This window comes from Lontra canadensis, unplaced genomic scaffold (assembly GCF_010015895.1).
Source record: "Lontra canadensis isolate GAN:19392208 unplaced genomic scaffold, GSC_riverotter_1.0 scaffold138, whole genome shotgun sequence".
In the NCBI taxonomy this organism is placed as follows: domain Eukaryota; kingdom Metazoa; phylum Chordata; class Mammalia; order Carnivora; family Mustelidae; genus Lontra; species Lontra canadensis.
Window position 1 is genome coordinate 963,881 of NW_022631132.1, and position 12,138 is coordinate 976,018.

The 12,138-nt window shown below is 47.1% G+C and overlaps 1 protein-coding gene across 2 annotated transcripts in view; it reads left to right on the forward strand.

The window, feature by feature from the left end:
- The window catches only part of ARHGAP36 (Rho GTPase activating protein 36), a 31,230-nt gene extending 21,314 nt beyond the window's left edge, over positions 1-9,916 (forward strand). Inside the window, exons 2-12 of one of the 2 annotated variants that reach the window (XM_032843361.1) lie at positions 1,771-1,929; positions 3,107-3,172; positions 3,689-3,924; positions 4,211-4,403; positions 4,615-4,670; positions 4,920-5,070; positions 5,524-5,672; positions 5,870-6,046; positions 6,283-6,380; positions 6,517-6,623; positions 8,664-9,916. In XM_032843361.1, coding sequence (XP_032699252.1) covers positions 1,771-1,929; positions 3,107-3,172; positions 3,689-3,924; positions 4,211-4,403; positions 4,615-4,670; positions 4,920-5,070; positions 5,524-5,672; positions 5,870-6,046; positions 6,283-6,380; positions 6,517-6,623; positions 8,664-8,821 — 1,550 coding nt within the window. In that variant the 3' untranslated portion in view covers positions 8,822-9,916. Of the gene's footprint in view, positions 1-1,539; positions 1,930-3,106; positions 3,173-3,688; positions 3,925-4,210; positions 4,404-4,614; positions 4,671-4,919; positions 5,071-5,523; positions 5,673-5,869; positions 6,047-6,282; positions 6,381-6,516; positions 6,624-8,663 lie in introns of those variants that run through there. The other variant, XM_032843360.1, reaches the window with a different exon arrangement.
- Positions 9,917-12,138: the final 2,222 nt, after the last annotated feature.

A 12,138-nucleotide genomic window follows, 5' to 3' on the forward strand; every position in this document is an offset into this window, starting at 1 on the left:
AGGGCCATGCCTGAGCTCATCCCTGCCTAAGCAGATTTATCTCCTTCCATCCCCTTTAGACAGCTTTAAGAATGTAAAACCTCTCTCCCGTGTCTCTGCCTTTGCCCAAGCTGATCTCTTTCTGGACGTTGCCCTCCACCACCCCATCCCTGTCTCCAGGCAGACTTAAATGTCTCCTCCTTTCTGTTCTCACAGTACTTTGTTTATATCTTGGCCACTGACTTATCACAAAGTTTGGTAAATTGTTGCCACCCTGTGTGTCTCCTTCACTGCACTGTTAGATCTTTTATGAAAAGAGTAGTATTATCTTGCTCATAGTTGAATCTTTAGTGCCTGGCACAAAGTGGGCAGTTCATATAGATTTTTAAAAAATGAATGAATGAAAGAACAAGTGAGTAAAGGAGGCCAGGATGTGCAGGAAAGAATGCTGTATGGGGTCTAGGGAGATCCCCACTGGGGGATCCTAGGTAGCCTGGGAGCAGCCTGAGATAGTGGAAACCATGGAGAAGGGACATATTAAACAAGTTTGCCAATACACTAAGACAAACTTAGGTCCGATCACCAAACCTGTAGTAGGGAGTCCCTCTAGAAATGGCCTCAAAATGATGTTTGTTTGTTTTGGTACAAACTGATGTTTTGTTCATGAAAAAAAAATCATATAATCAAGTTGTACAATTTTTGGTAAATAGAAAAAAGGCAAAAGGCAAACAAAATCTTACCACTTAATATGGATGCTATTCTTATTGGGGTGCATTTCTTTCAGTCTTTTATTTTTATGCATGTTTTTCTTCACATGGTTGTAATCATACAATTCTATATTTTGTATTTGCTGTTTAGAAGCTCTTTGTAAGCCTCACTTTAATGATTACATAATTTTCCAGACTGTGGTCATTCCATAATTTATATAACTAGTCTTGTTGCTGGCCTAGCTTTTCCCCCTTACATGTTTTCTTGTTATGGCTCATGTACATACAGTTTTTACTGTCCAAAGTAAGATTTCATTAGGATAGATTCCTAGAAGGGAATTACTGGGTCAAAGGGCCTGGGGATGATGTTTGGCTCCATACTTATGTGTCCAGTTTGCTTTCTGAAAGAGCTGTGCAGATTTTCAGTGCTCCTAACCTAGATGGATGTGCCCATTTCATCCAACGTGGCCAGCATAGAATAGTATCATTAAAAAATAAAAATGAACTCCATCACTGTTCTAATTAATTGATGGAAAATATTACCTTATTCTTGTCTCAGTGTACATTTTAAAATTGTGAATAAGGTTGGTTGATTTTCTTTCTAATCTTTTTTTTTCCTTCTTTTTTTCTTTTTTTCCTTTTCTTTCTTTTGTTTTTCGTTTGTTTTCTGGTGGGTTTTTGTTTTTGTTTTTGTTTTGGTTTTTGTTTTTTGCCTAATTAGGTTTTCTCTTTTCTGGACTGTCGGTTCAGGGCTGATTTTTTTTAAGCTTTTTTTTTTTTTTAGCTTTTTTTTTTTTTAGGTTTTTTTTTTTTTTTTTTTAGTTGGGTTTTTTTTTTTTTTAAATAAGCAACCAGAGGCAGCTCTCCTTGAGGGTGAAGCCGCCTCCCAGTCTTCCCTCCCCTTTGCCATCCTCCCCACCCCCCACAGTTCCTTCCACCAGGTCCAGTGACAATTGGATGATGCAGCCTTGATAATCATCCGATTCCAGAATGGGTGGCTGCATTCCTTTTCTGAAGGCAGCAAGGACACTGTGTCCCAGAATTATGCCCCCTTTGCTGTTATTGTCCGCTTTCATTTTTTTAGTGAACGTCCTGGGAGGAGCCCCAGGACACAATCCGGACCGCAGGACGAAGATGATATCAATACACAGTCTGTCGGAGCTGGAGCGTCTGAAGCTGCAAGAGACTGCTTACCACGAACTCGTGGCCAGACATTTCCTCTCTGAATTCAAACCTGACAGAGGTGAGCCGGCCCGGAGCGTGGCGTCCCCGCCTTCGGGCGAGCGGACCCCCGGGCGAGACGGGCAGAGTCTGGGGTCCAGGAGGGTGGGAGGGGCTCCCGCTCCCGTCCCCGGGCGCCCAGACAACCGAGGAAGCGGGAGTTGAAAGGTGTTTGAATAGTGGGAGAGATCAAGATTAGTTGAGTTGGGTCGAAGCCTGGGGGGCTTGAGGGGCTGTCAGACAGCCAGGTGGACAGAGGGCAGGTGAAGAGACTGACGCACCAGGTGCGGTGCGCGAAAGAGTCAGAGGGAGGCGGTGGCGCAGAGGGATACTCTGGAAGGGACCAATACGCACAGAGACCGCGCGCTCGAGAGACGGCGAGTTCAGGGAGATACCGAGACAGTGAGAGAGACAAGCGCCAATCCGGGCTCAGAGCGGGAGGGCTGTGCGGGCGCGGGAGCGTGGCAGGAGGTGCGCTTCGAGCGCTGCCCACCTCAGCCCACTGCGGGGGAGCGAGCGGGACGAAGCCCTGGATGGGGTCCGAGCGTGTGTTGGGGGGTCAGGGGTACTCGCGGACTCGGTGGCCCAGAGGAGGTGGGAGGAGGCGCGCGGGCCGAGGGGCCCCCCTGCGGCAGTGAAAAGGGCGGGGGCGTGGGCTCGCCAGGCGCGCGCAGCGGGAGCGGCCTGAGGGCGCCACGAGAGGGTCTAGGAGGCCTCGCTGCAGGGGTCTGAGCGCCGCGATGGCGCAAGTCGCGGTTTCTCGGGCTGCGGCTCCTGAAGCCGACGGCAGCCGGGGCTTGAGCGCGCCGGCGGGAACTTGGAGACCCCTACTTGCTGCCGCGCCGCAGGTGGAGCCCCTCCCCTAGCCTGTTGCACTGTTCCGGCTCCTCAGAGCCCGCAGTTGATGCCTGAAGCCTAGTGTGGAGCTACTGCCGTGCTCGACACGGTGTGCGGTGCGCACGCGGCGCCTCCAGTCGTCTGATCCGGTTAAATTCTTAGAGACTCAGGTGTGATAGATAGCCTTGTTCCCGTTGTCAGACGGGGAAACTGAGGTTGGGAGAAAGCACAACACTTTGAGCGTGCTGGATCAGACTGTTTGCCATCCTCCTCCCTGCAGATCAATACATCGAGATGTTTTCGACACTTATTAAATCCTTTTTGTGTGAGCGTGCGTGTCTTTTCTTTTTCTCTTTCCATAGCTCTACCTATTGACCGTCCAAACACCTTTGAGAAGTGGTTTCTGATTCTGAGAGGACAGCAGAGGGGTGAGGGGCTTTCTTACTTCTCTTAGGAACTACATGGGCTGCTGACACCCGCCCCGCCCCCCATATTGTGTCCCTAGCTACTGGAGGCTGGGCGGTGCCCACTGCGGCTGGGGGCTCAGCCCCCCCAACCCCCTAGGGGTTGATTTCAGGAAATGGCGCACTAGCTACAGGCACGCAGCGGTCCTAGCTGATCTGCCTAAGCCTTCCCGGTGCACCCACTCCAGATCGCCCAGAAGAAACGGCCCTCATTGTTTCGAGGCTGTCACCTCCTGGCAGGACTTAAGGCAGGGACCTTGAGCTCCGTCGGGGTGGTTTGAGTGGAGCTGAGTCCTTCCGCCACACCGCTTGCAGGGTTCTTTGGTCGCTCCCCGGGGAGGGGCGCTGTGGGTCTGGAGGGGTGGGGTTGGCGGCGGGCGGTTGCTTAGAAGTGTGGATGCCACAGCCCCTGCAGTTCCTCCATATTTAAGCGCTGCGGAGCGTTGACGTTTCTCATTCTTTCTCTCACTGGCCTCCCAGTCGTATCACTGAAGACATTTGGCATTCGTCTGGAAGAGGTGCTGGTGAATGAGCTTACCCGCCGCAAGCATCTGGAACTAACAGCCGCGATGCAGATTGAAGAATCCACCGGTCAGGCTGCGGGCCGTCGTCGGGGAAATGTGGTGCAAAGGATGTTTGGCCGCATCAGGCGCTTTTTCAGTCGCAGGCGGGATGAGCCCTCCTTGCCCCGGGAGTTTACTCGCCGTGGGCGTCGAGTGAGTTCAAGGTTGAGGCAGTGTTCAGGCGGTGGCCCTGAGGCATCCAGAGATGCCGGTTGGCGGGGGGTGGGGGGGTGGGGGGGGTGGGGGGGGCGGCAGGAGGATCAAGACCTGTGTCCTCAGAGGAAGGGGGGAGATGAACCGAGCATGTTGGAGGGGTGTAATTGGCTTGCCACGGAGAGGCTGCTTCCTGTTATGAATGTAACGCAATCCTCTGGGAGGTCTGAAGGGACCCTCCTGGACCCCCCCCCCCATTTCTAAGATAGTCTGGGTTTCTCCACAGGGTGCAGTATCTGTGGACAGCCTGGCTGAACTGGAGGACGGGGCTCTGCTGCTGCAGACCCTGCAACTTTCCAAGATTTCCTTTCCAATTGGCCAGCGACTTCTGGGATCCAAAAGGAAGATGAGCCTCAATCCGATTGCTAAACAAATCCCCCAGGTTGTTGAGGCTTGCTGCAGCTTCATTGAAAAACATGGTAAGGGGACCTGGAAATGATGTCTAAATCAATGTAGGCAATTAAAGGGAAAGAACGGTGTTCTAGAAAAGGGGAGAGAAAAGAGGTCATGTGGTCAAGGATGGGAACATTCCCCTGCCCCCAGTTGGTGTTGGGATTCAGCTGGGGAAAGGGGAAATGCGGTGGGGAAGGGGACCAGAGATACTTAGCATCCCTTGGTCTTTTCTTTCAGGCTTGAGCACGGTGGGGATTTTCACCCTGGAATACTCAGAGGAGAGAGTGCGTGAGGTAAATTGGTTATGTTTATACTTACGTTCCCTGACTGAGGGAAAGCAGGTGCGGTTGTGTGTGGGGTTCTCCTCCCCCACAGACCTGGGGGAGTTTCATGCTTGGGGTGTGTGTTGGGGGCCAATGAAAATCTTCTTTCTAGCCCCTGAGGCTCACCGTATTGCCAGCTACTTCCACTGAAGTTTGAGGCAGGAGGTGGCCTGTGGTGGGCAGGACAGAGGATCCATGTATTCTCTCCCCTTTTCCTAGCTCCGTGAAGAATTTGATCAAGGGCTCGACGTCGTGCTGGATGACACTCAGAACGTACATGATGTGGCTGCACTCCTCAAGGAGTTTTTCCGTGACATGAAGGACTCTCTGCTGCCAGATGATCTGTATATGTCCTTCCTTCTGACAGCAAGTAAGTCTTCTGCTTTCCCTTTTCAGGCAAGGAAAGTAAGTAGTATGGGGGTGTGGAGGCCTTGGGACAGAGCTCTCGCTGCAGGACCCCAAAGTACTAAAACAGAATAAACATCAGAAGATGAAAACACCTATCCAGATTGCTTTTCTTGTATCTCTTAATATTCCATTGTAAGTCTATTGCTTGGAAATTTCTCTAGAGCTTCTTGAAGCTTTGTGTGCCTCTCAGGGCCAAGAAGAACCTAGGTTCTATAGAAGGGGCCTGATTTTGATGGGATCACTTTCTTGCTTTTAGGGTTCTTGAGCTTAAATACTTTGGGAATGAGCAAAGACAAGATGCCTGGGTTCTTTCTCCATAGCTTTCCTTAGTTTTCAAGCATCATCACATCTCTCTTGATACCAGGTTGCTGCCAAGGTTAGCCCCCTGAGCCAGCCCTTGTTTTCCTTCTTCTAGCTCTAAAGCCACAGGATCAGCTTTCTGCCCTGCAACTGCTGGTTTACCTGATGCCACCTTGCCATAGTGACACCTTGGAGCGTCTGCTGAAGGCCCTGCATAAAATCACTGAGAATTGCGAGGACTCTATTGGCATTGATGGACAATTGGTAAAAACAAAACAAAACAAACAACAACAAAAAACGGCTCTGGAAAAGAGTTATGAGAGTTAGTAGGGGACATGTGTGGGAGTATATGAGAGACAGAGACACACAGTAGGAGAGGGAAACAAGAACAAAAAGAGACATTTATAATTTTGTCATTTCCATCAGCACCTCGGAGTTGAGCTTTGTTTTCCTTTTCATAGGTTTCAGGCAACCGTATGACTTCTACCAATTTGGCTCTGGTGTTTGGATCTGCTCTGCTGAAGAAGGGAAAATTTGCCAAGAGGGAGTCCAGGAAGACAAGACTGGGGATTGACCACTATGTTGCTTCTGTCAATGTGGTCCGTGCCATGATTGATAACTGGGATATCCTCTTCCAGGTAAATGGAACCTCTGGACAAACTTACTTCACAGCTTTCTCTCTCCTATTCACGAGGCAAGGGAGAGATGTACATGCATCACTGATGGTAGCCAAAGCAGGCAGCCACCAAAATTTTCCAGAAATTCCTCCTGCATTAGATGGTTATGGTGCCTTCAGTCCTGGGTACCTGATAGAGATGAGTCTAAATTTAAAATGTCATATAATAAAGGCTAACATTGCTCATTTTACCCTCAGGTGCCTCCCCATATTCAGAAGCAGGTTGCTAAGCGCGTGTGGAAATCCAGTCCTGAAGCCTTGGATTTTATCAGACGCAGGAATTTGAGGAAGATCCAGTGAGTGTTTTGTTGGTTTGTTTAAGCTTAGCCTGAAGCAGCATTGCCTGTGGGGGTTCTAATCCCAGACCACCATCGTGTTAGACAATCTAAGTATAAAAAACTGACTTGCTTTTTAAAATTCATTCCCATCTAGGAGTGCACGCATAAAGATGGAAGAGGATGCTTTACTATCTGATCCAGTGGAAAATTCTGCTGAAGTCCGGGCTGCTGTCCTTGCTCAGAGCAAGCCCTTTGATGAAGGTCAGTTCCCTGCTGGAGGTCAGGCCCTTGCTGAAGGTCAGTCCCTTGGTGAAGGTCAGGCCCTTCCTGAAGGCCAGGTCCTTGCTGAAGATGAGGTCCTTGGGGAAGGTGAGTCCTCTGAGGAAGATATGTCAGTCCATGAAGAGGTAGTATTTGAGTATCTCAATCAAGGAGTAGTCTTTGGGGAAGTTCAAGGTCTCGAGATCCCAAATGACCTTGAGATTCAAGGCCCACATCTTGAAGGCATCCCAGAGCTTGATGAAGAAGATGATGATCACAATGATAATGATGACAATGATGATGATGATGATGATACCTTGAATTTTGATGATCTTCCTCCCCTTGAAGATATTCTAGACCCTGATGATGAAGTTCCTGAACTCATTGAAATACCAGACTTTGAAGAAATACCATATTTTGATATGGTCCCAGATCCCGAAGGAGCCCCAGATATGCAAGAAATCCCAAATCTTGGAGAAAACCCAAACTCTGACCTTGAAGAAGGACCAAATTTTGAAGATAACCAAAATCTTGACCTCGCGCAAATTCCTTATCTCCATGTAATCCCAAACAATGAAGTCCCAGACACCGATGTAATCACAGACCACACAGATGCTTCAGGTAATGATGAAAACCCAGATTCTGAAGAAGATCCCAATCCTGAAGAGGTCCCAGCTCTTGACAAAATCCCAAATGATGAATCCTCAAATGCTGAAGAAATTCCAGACCATGAAGAAACCCCAGAGCTCAATGAGATTTCAGATTCTGATGAAAACCTTGATTTTGAAGAAGTCCCAGCTCTTCACGTGGTGCCAAGCCCTGAAGAAGCCCCTGGGGGTCATGAAATCCTAAATCATGAAGAATCCCTGGAGAGTAATGGACTCTCAGACTCTGAAGAAGATCCCCACCTTGAAGAGGTGCCAACTCTTGATGGAGTTCCAAATGATGAAGAAACCTCAGTTACTGAAGAAATTCCACATCAGGAAGAAACTCCAGAAGTCAATGGAATTGCAGGCTTTGAAGAAGACTCCAGCTCTGAAGAGGTCCCAGCTTTCCATGTGGTAACAAGCCCTGAAGATGTGTCTGATTTTGATGAATTTCAAGACCAAGAAGAATCTTCAGATGTGAGTGAGGTCCCAAACAGTGAAGAAGCCTCAGATGCTGAAGAAATCCCAGAACACAAAGAAGCCTCTGATGTCAGTGGAATCCAAAGCTCTAAAGAAAGCCTCAATCTTGAAAAAGACTTAGTTCTTACTGTGGTTCTAGAACCTGAGGATGCTCAAGTTCGCAACAAAATTTCCAGTTCTCAGAAAGACAAAGCCAACACCTTTGAAGAAGATGAAGTTAGCAATTTGGTTCCAGAACCTGAAGAAATGTCCATTCTCAGCACAATTCCAGACCCTCAGCCAGACCTGGCCGTCAGTCTTGCAGAAATCATGCATGTGGAAGCTGTCCCGATGCCTAATGATCTTGGCTCCAAAGAATTTTGGAGTCCAAAGGCAACCCATAAGGAAGATGCAGATGTTACATCTCCTGTAGATACAACCCTCTTTAAAAACAAGTCTTGGCCTGGCCAAATCATGAACCACAAGTCCTCCCCAGAGTCATTGATGACTGACACCTGTTTTCTCCCCTCCATGAAGTGCTGTAAACTTCCAGCTCCAACTTTGTTACTCATTTGCTTAGTGAAATTAGTCAGGCTGCTTATAGGGTGGTGGTGGTTGTTAGGAGGCCACCGTCTTCCCCACCTTCCTGGTGGTGGTGTCCGTTTGCTCTGAGCACAGGGTATCTGTCTCACTCTTTCTGTTCTCTAACTCAGCCCTACCCCCAACACCTTCCACAGTGGGCCTAGATTTAGAGATCTATATTCTACTGTTAGGCTGCAGTTTCCTTAACATGTCAAATGGGGATACTCATTCCTATCCTAACTTCTTGCCTTGTATTGTATTTGAAGGGCTAAATTAGGTCTTAGTCTTTTGGGTGCTGTGCAAAATATAAAGTCTAGAAACATAAGGAGTTAACATTGTTACTATTTTCCAGGTTCCTCTGAGGAGCCAGCTGTGCCTCCCGGCACTGCCCGTTCCCATGACGATGAGGAAGGAGCGGGTAACCCCCCCATTCCAGAGCAAGACCGCCCATTGCTCCGTGTGCCCTGGGAAAAGGAGGCCAAAACTGGCATCAGCTACTTCTTTCCTTAGATGTTTTTCCTTCTATAAGGTGCCGGACAGGGGAAAAGGGTGGGGGTAGACCTGGGATGTCACAGGAAACATTGAGGAGAATGTTGAAGGTAAAGATCTGAGGGTAAGAAGGATTTCCACCTGATGCTCGGGTCAGGCTGAGAATTCCAAACACACTGCCAGCCCCTTCACTGGGGATGTTTGGTCCCTTTAGCCAGCAAAAGCAGAGATGTTTCCGTGTCATGCCCAGGCTCCCTGGTGCTACCTTGCCTTTCTCTTTTACCCCTGATCTTGGCTTTTCCACAGTGCAGCCCTTCCTTTAATTGATGTGACATTTGTGGTAAATACCTTGTCCCAGAGAAGCTCACAAATCTCGAGGTGCTTTCCCTCCCCCCAAAAGGGAATTGCATGCTTTTCCTGACTTTCCTTCCCTCCTCCCAAGAGCTCAATTGGAAAGGCCCTCAAGAGGCATGCTAGGATGTAGGTCAGCCTACTGATAGCTGACAAAAAAATTAATGCTAGACCATGTCACACCAACTCATAGCCATGTCCCCACAGCAACTCCACCACCTCAGGATTTCCTCCCCCTAAATTATTTAGACCAATGGTTCATCCAAAAGCCACTCCCAAAATTCTGTGCAGTTTGGCTCAGGTCATGCTAACAGGGAAACCTCAAGTGTAAGCCTAACTAGCCTTCTGGGATCAAAAGTTAGAGGAAAAATTTGATTTTATTACCTAGATCTGTTTTACAGACAACTGGAGTTAACATCCTGTTGTCAGCAAAACAACTAGTTAGGTAGAAACACATAGTTCCAAATAGCTAAAGTCACCTGATTATAAATGTTCTTAACTATCGTCTCTGTAGTTCCTCTATGCAGGACGGTACAAATTTGCGGGACATGCTCTGGTAACACACAGATATGGGTTATGTACGACATCCAAAATTATAGCTGATATTGATGGGTAACAACTGCTAAGGTCCATAGAATGAAGAATGTATTGTATTGAGGGATAGAAATTGATCACACAATGGGTAACAACCGCAGAGCTCGAAGATTTGTGATTGTTAAAACTTCTCTGGCATTTAATCATTAATAAACATCTGTATTGTGACTGCAGCATATTCATGGCTTACTGTGTGTGTGTCTTTTTTTTTTTAATTTGAAAATTGTGTTGGTGAGTTGGGAAGCTCTGATTGGAGCTGAAGAGGAAAGAGAGGTAGGAAGAGGAATAAAGGAGAGGGGTGACATGGAATAATGGGATGGAGAGGAATGGAATAATGGGATGGAGAGGAATGGAATAAAGCAAAGGGGGAGATGTGGAATAAAGGGGAGGGGTAATGAGGCCTAACTGGTTGAGATGACATGCAATAAAGGGGAGGGGTAATGAATAAAGGTGAAAGATGATGTGGAATAAAGGGATGGAGGTGATAAGGACAAAAGGGGAGGGGTGATGGGGAATAAAGAAGAGGTGATGAGGTATGAAGGGAAAGGGTGACGTGGGATAAAGGGATGGATGTGATGGGAAAAAGGAAGGTTATGGGTGATAAAAAGCAGGAGTGATGCAGAATGAAGAGGTGGTGATGGAGAATAAAGGGGAAGGATGGGTGACATGGAATAAAGGGGAGAGTAGTATGGGATAAAGAAGAAGAGGGTGATGGGCAGTAAAAAGGTATAAAATGGAAGACAGGAAAAGAGTTGTGGTTGAATAAAGAGAATGGAAAAGTTAAAGTAGAATAAATAGATAAAAGGGAGGGGTGATGGGAATAAAGGGGCAGAGGTGATGGGGTATGAAGGGAAAGGGTATTGTGGGATAAAGGAGAGGGCATGATGTGGGATAAAGGGGTGGATGTGATAAGTACAAAAGGTGTTATGGTGAATAAAAAGCCAGGGTGATGGGGAATAAAGAAGCGGTGATGGGAAATAAAGGGGAGAGGTAGGTGACATGGAATAAAAGGGAGGGGGGATATGGGATGAAAGGGAGGGATGATGGGGAGTAAAGGGGAGGAAGTGATGGGGTATGAAAGTGAAGGGTGTTGTGAGATAAAGGGATGGAGGTGATGGGGACAAACGGGGGTTATGGGGAATAAAGAGGGGAATAAAGAGGCAAAGGTGATGGAGAAAAAGGGGTGTAACAGGGTGTTGTTGAATAAAGAGAATGGAAGAGTTAAAGTAGAATAAGTGGGATAAAAGGGAGGGTGATAGGGAATAAAGGGGCAAAGGTAATAGGTTATGAAGGGGAAGGGTGTTGAGGGATAAGGGGGGGTGATGTGGGATAAAGGGGTGGATGTGATGAGGACAAAAAAGGGGTTATGAAGAATAAAAATTAGGGGTGATGAGAATAAAAGTGTGGAGATGATGGGCAGGTGACATGGAATAAAGGGGAGGGACATGGGATAGAAGGGAGGGGTGATGGGGAATAAAAGGGAGGGAGGGGTGATACGGAATAAAAGGGAGGAGGAACATGGGATAAAGAGAAAGGGGGAGTAAAAAGGAGTAAAATGGAAGACAGGGGAAGAAGTGTAGTTGAAAAGTTAAAGTAGAATAAATGGTTAAGGAAGAATGAAGGAGAAGTAGGGGAAAGAATGAAGCTTAAGAGGAGGACCTCTAAAGGGGGAAAGAAGAGGAATAAAGATTGCTAGATGTTCTCCACTGAGAAATTCCCCTTGGTCTTGTGAAAAATGAAAACCTGAAAACATCTGGAAATCTGTGATTTTTAGGGGTAAGAGAAGAACATGTAGCTGTTTGATTGATGGAAACTCCAACCTTTTTTGAAAACTTAAGACTTCATGACATGCTTGGAAACTTCCCATACCTGGGCCCCAGAAAGTGAAGTGTTGTGTATTTTTATTTTTGTACACTTCGCTTTAGGATATATCCTGTGTAGAGTTTTACAGAGAGCAGAAATGTCATATTGGCTCCCTCCCATAATAATTATAATCATTATGATGATAGTTGACACATAGTGAGTTCTTCCAAAGTGTCTGCCACTGAGTTTGAGGCTTTACATGCTTCATTTTATTTAATATTCACTGCTCTATGAGATACATGCTACTGTATTCCTCATTTTTGTCTTGAAGAAAATGAGACACAGAGAGGCTGATAATCTGCCCAAATGACACATCTGGTTAGTGGAAAACAACCAGTGTCCAAAGCTGGAGTGTTTAACCACTAGATTGTGCTGGGGCATCTATTTTAGAATTCTTCCTCTGACAAGAAGTTGCACAGTGATATCTTTGGGCAGTTTTTTGGATGGGATTTGCACTTCAACAAGCAAGTTTCATTTTCTTTCCTCCAAGGTCTTTCTCTCTAGATAGGACAAGATGCTAGACAATAACT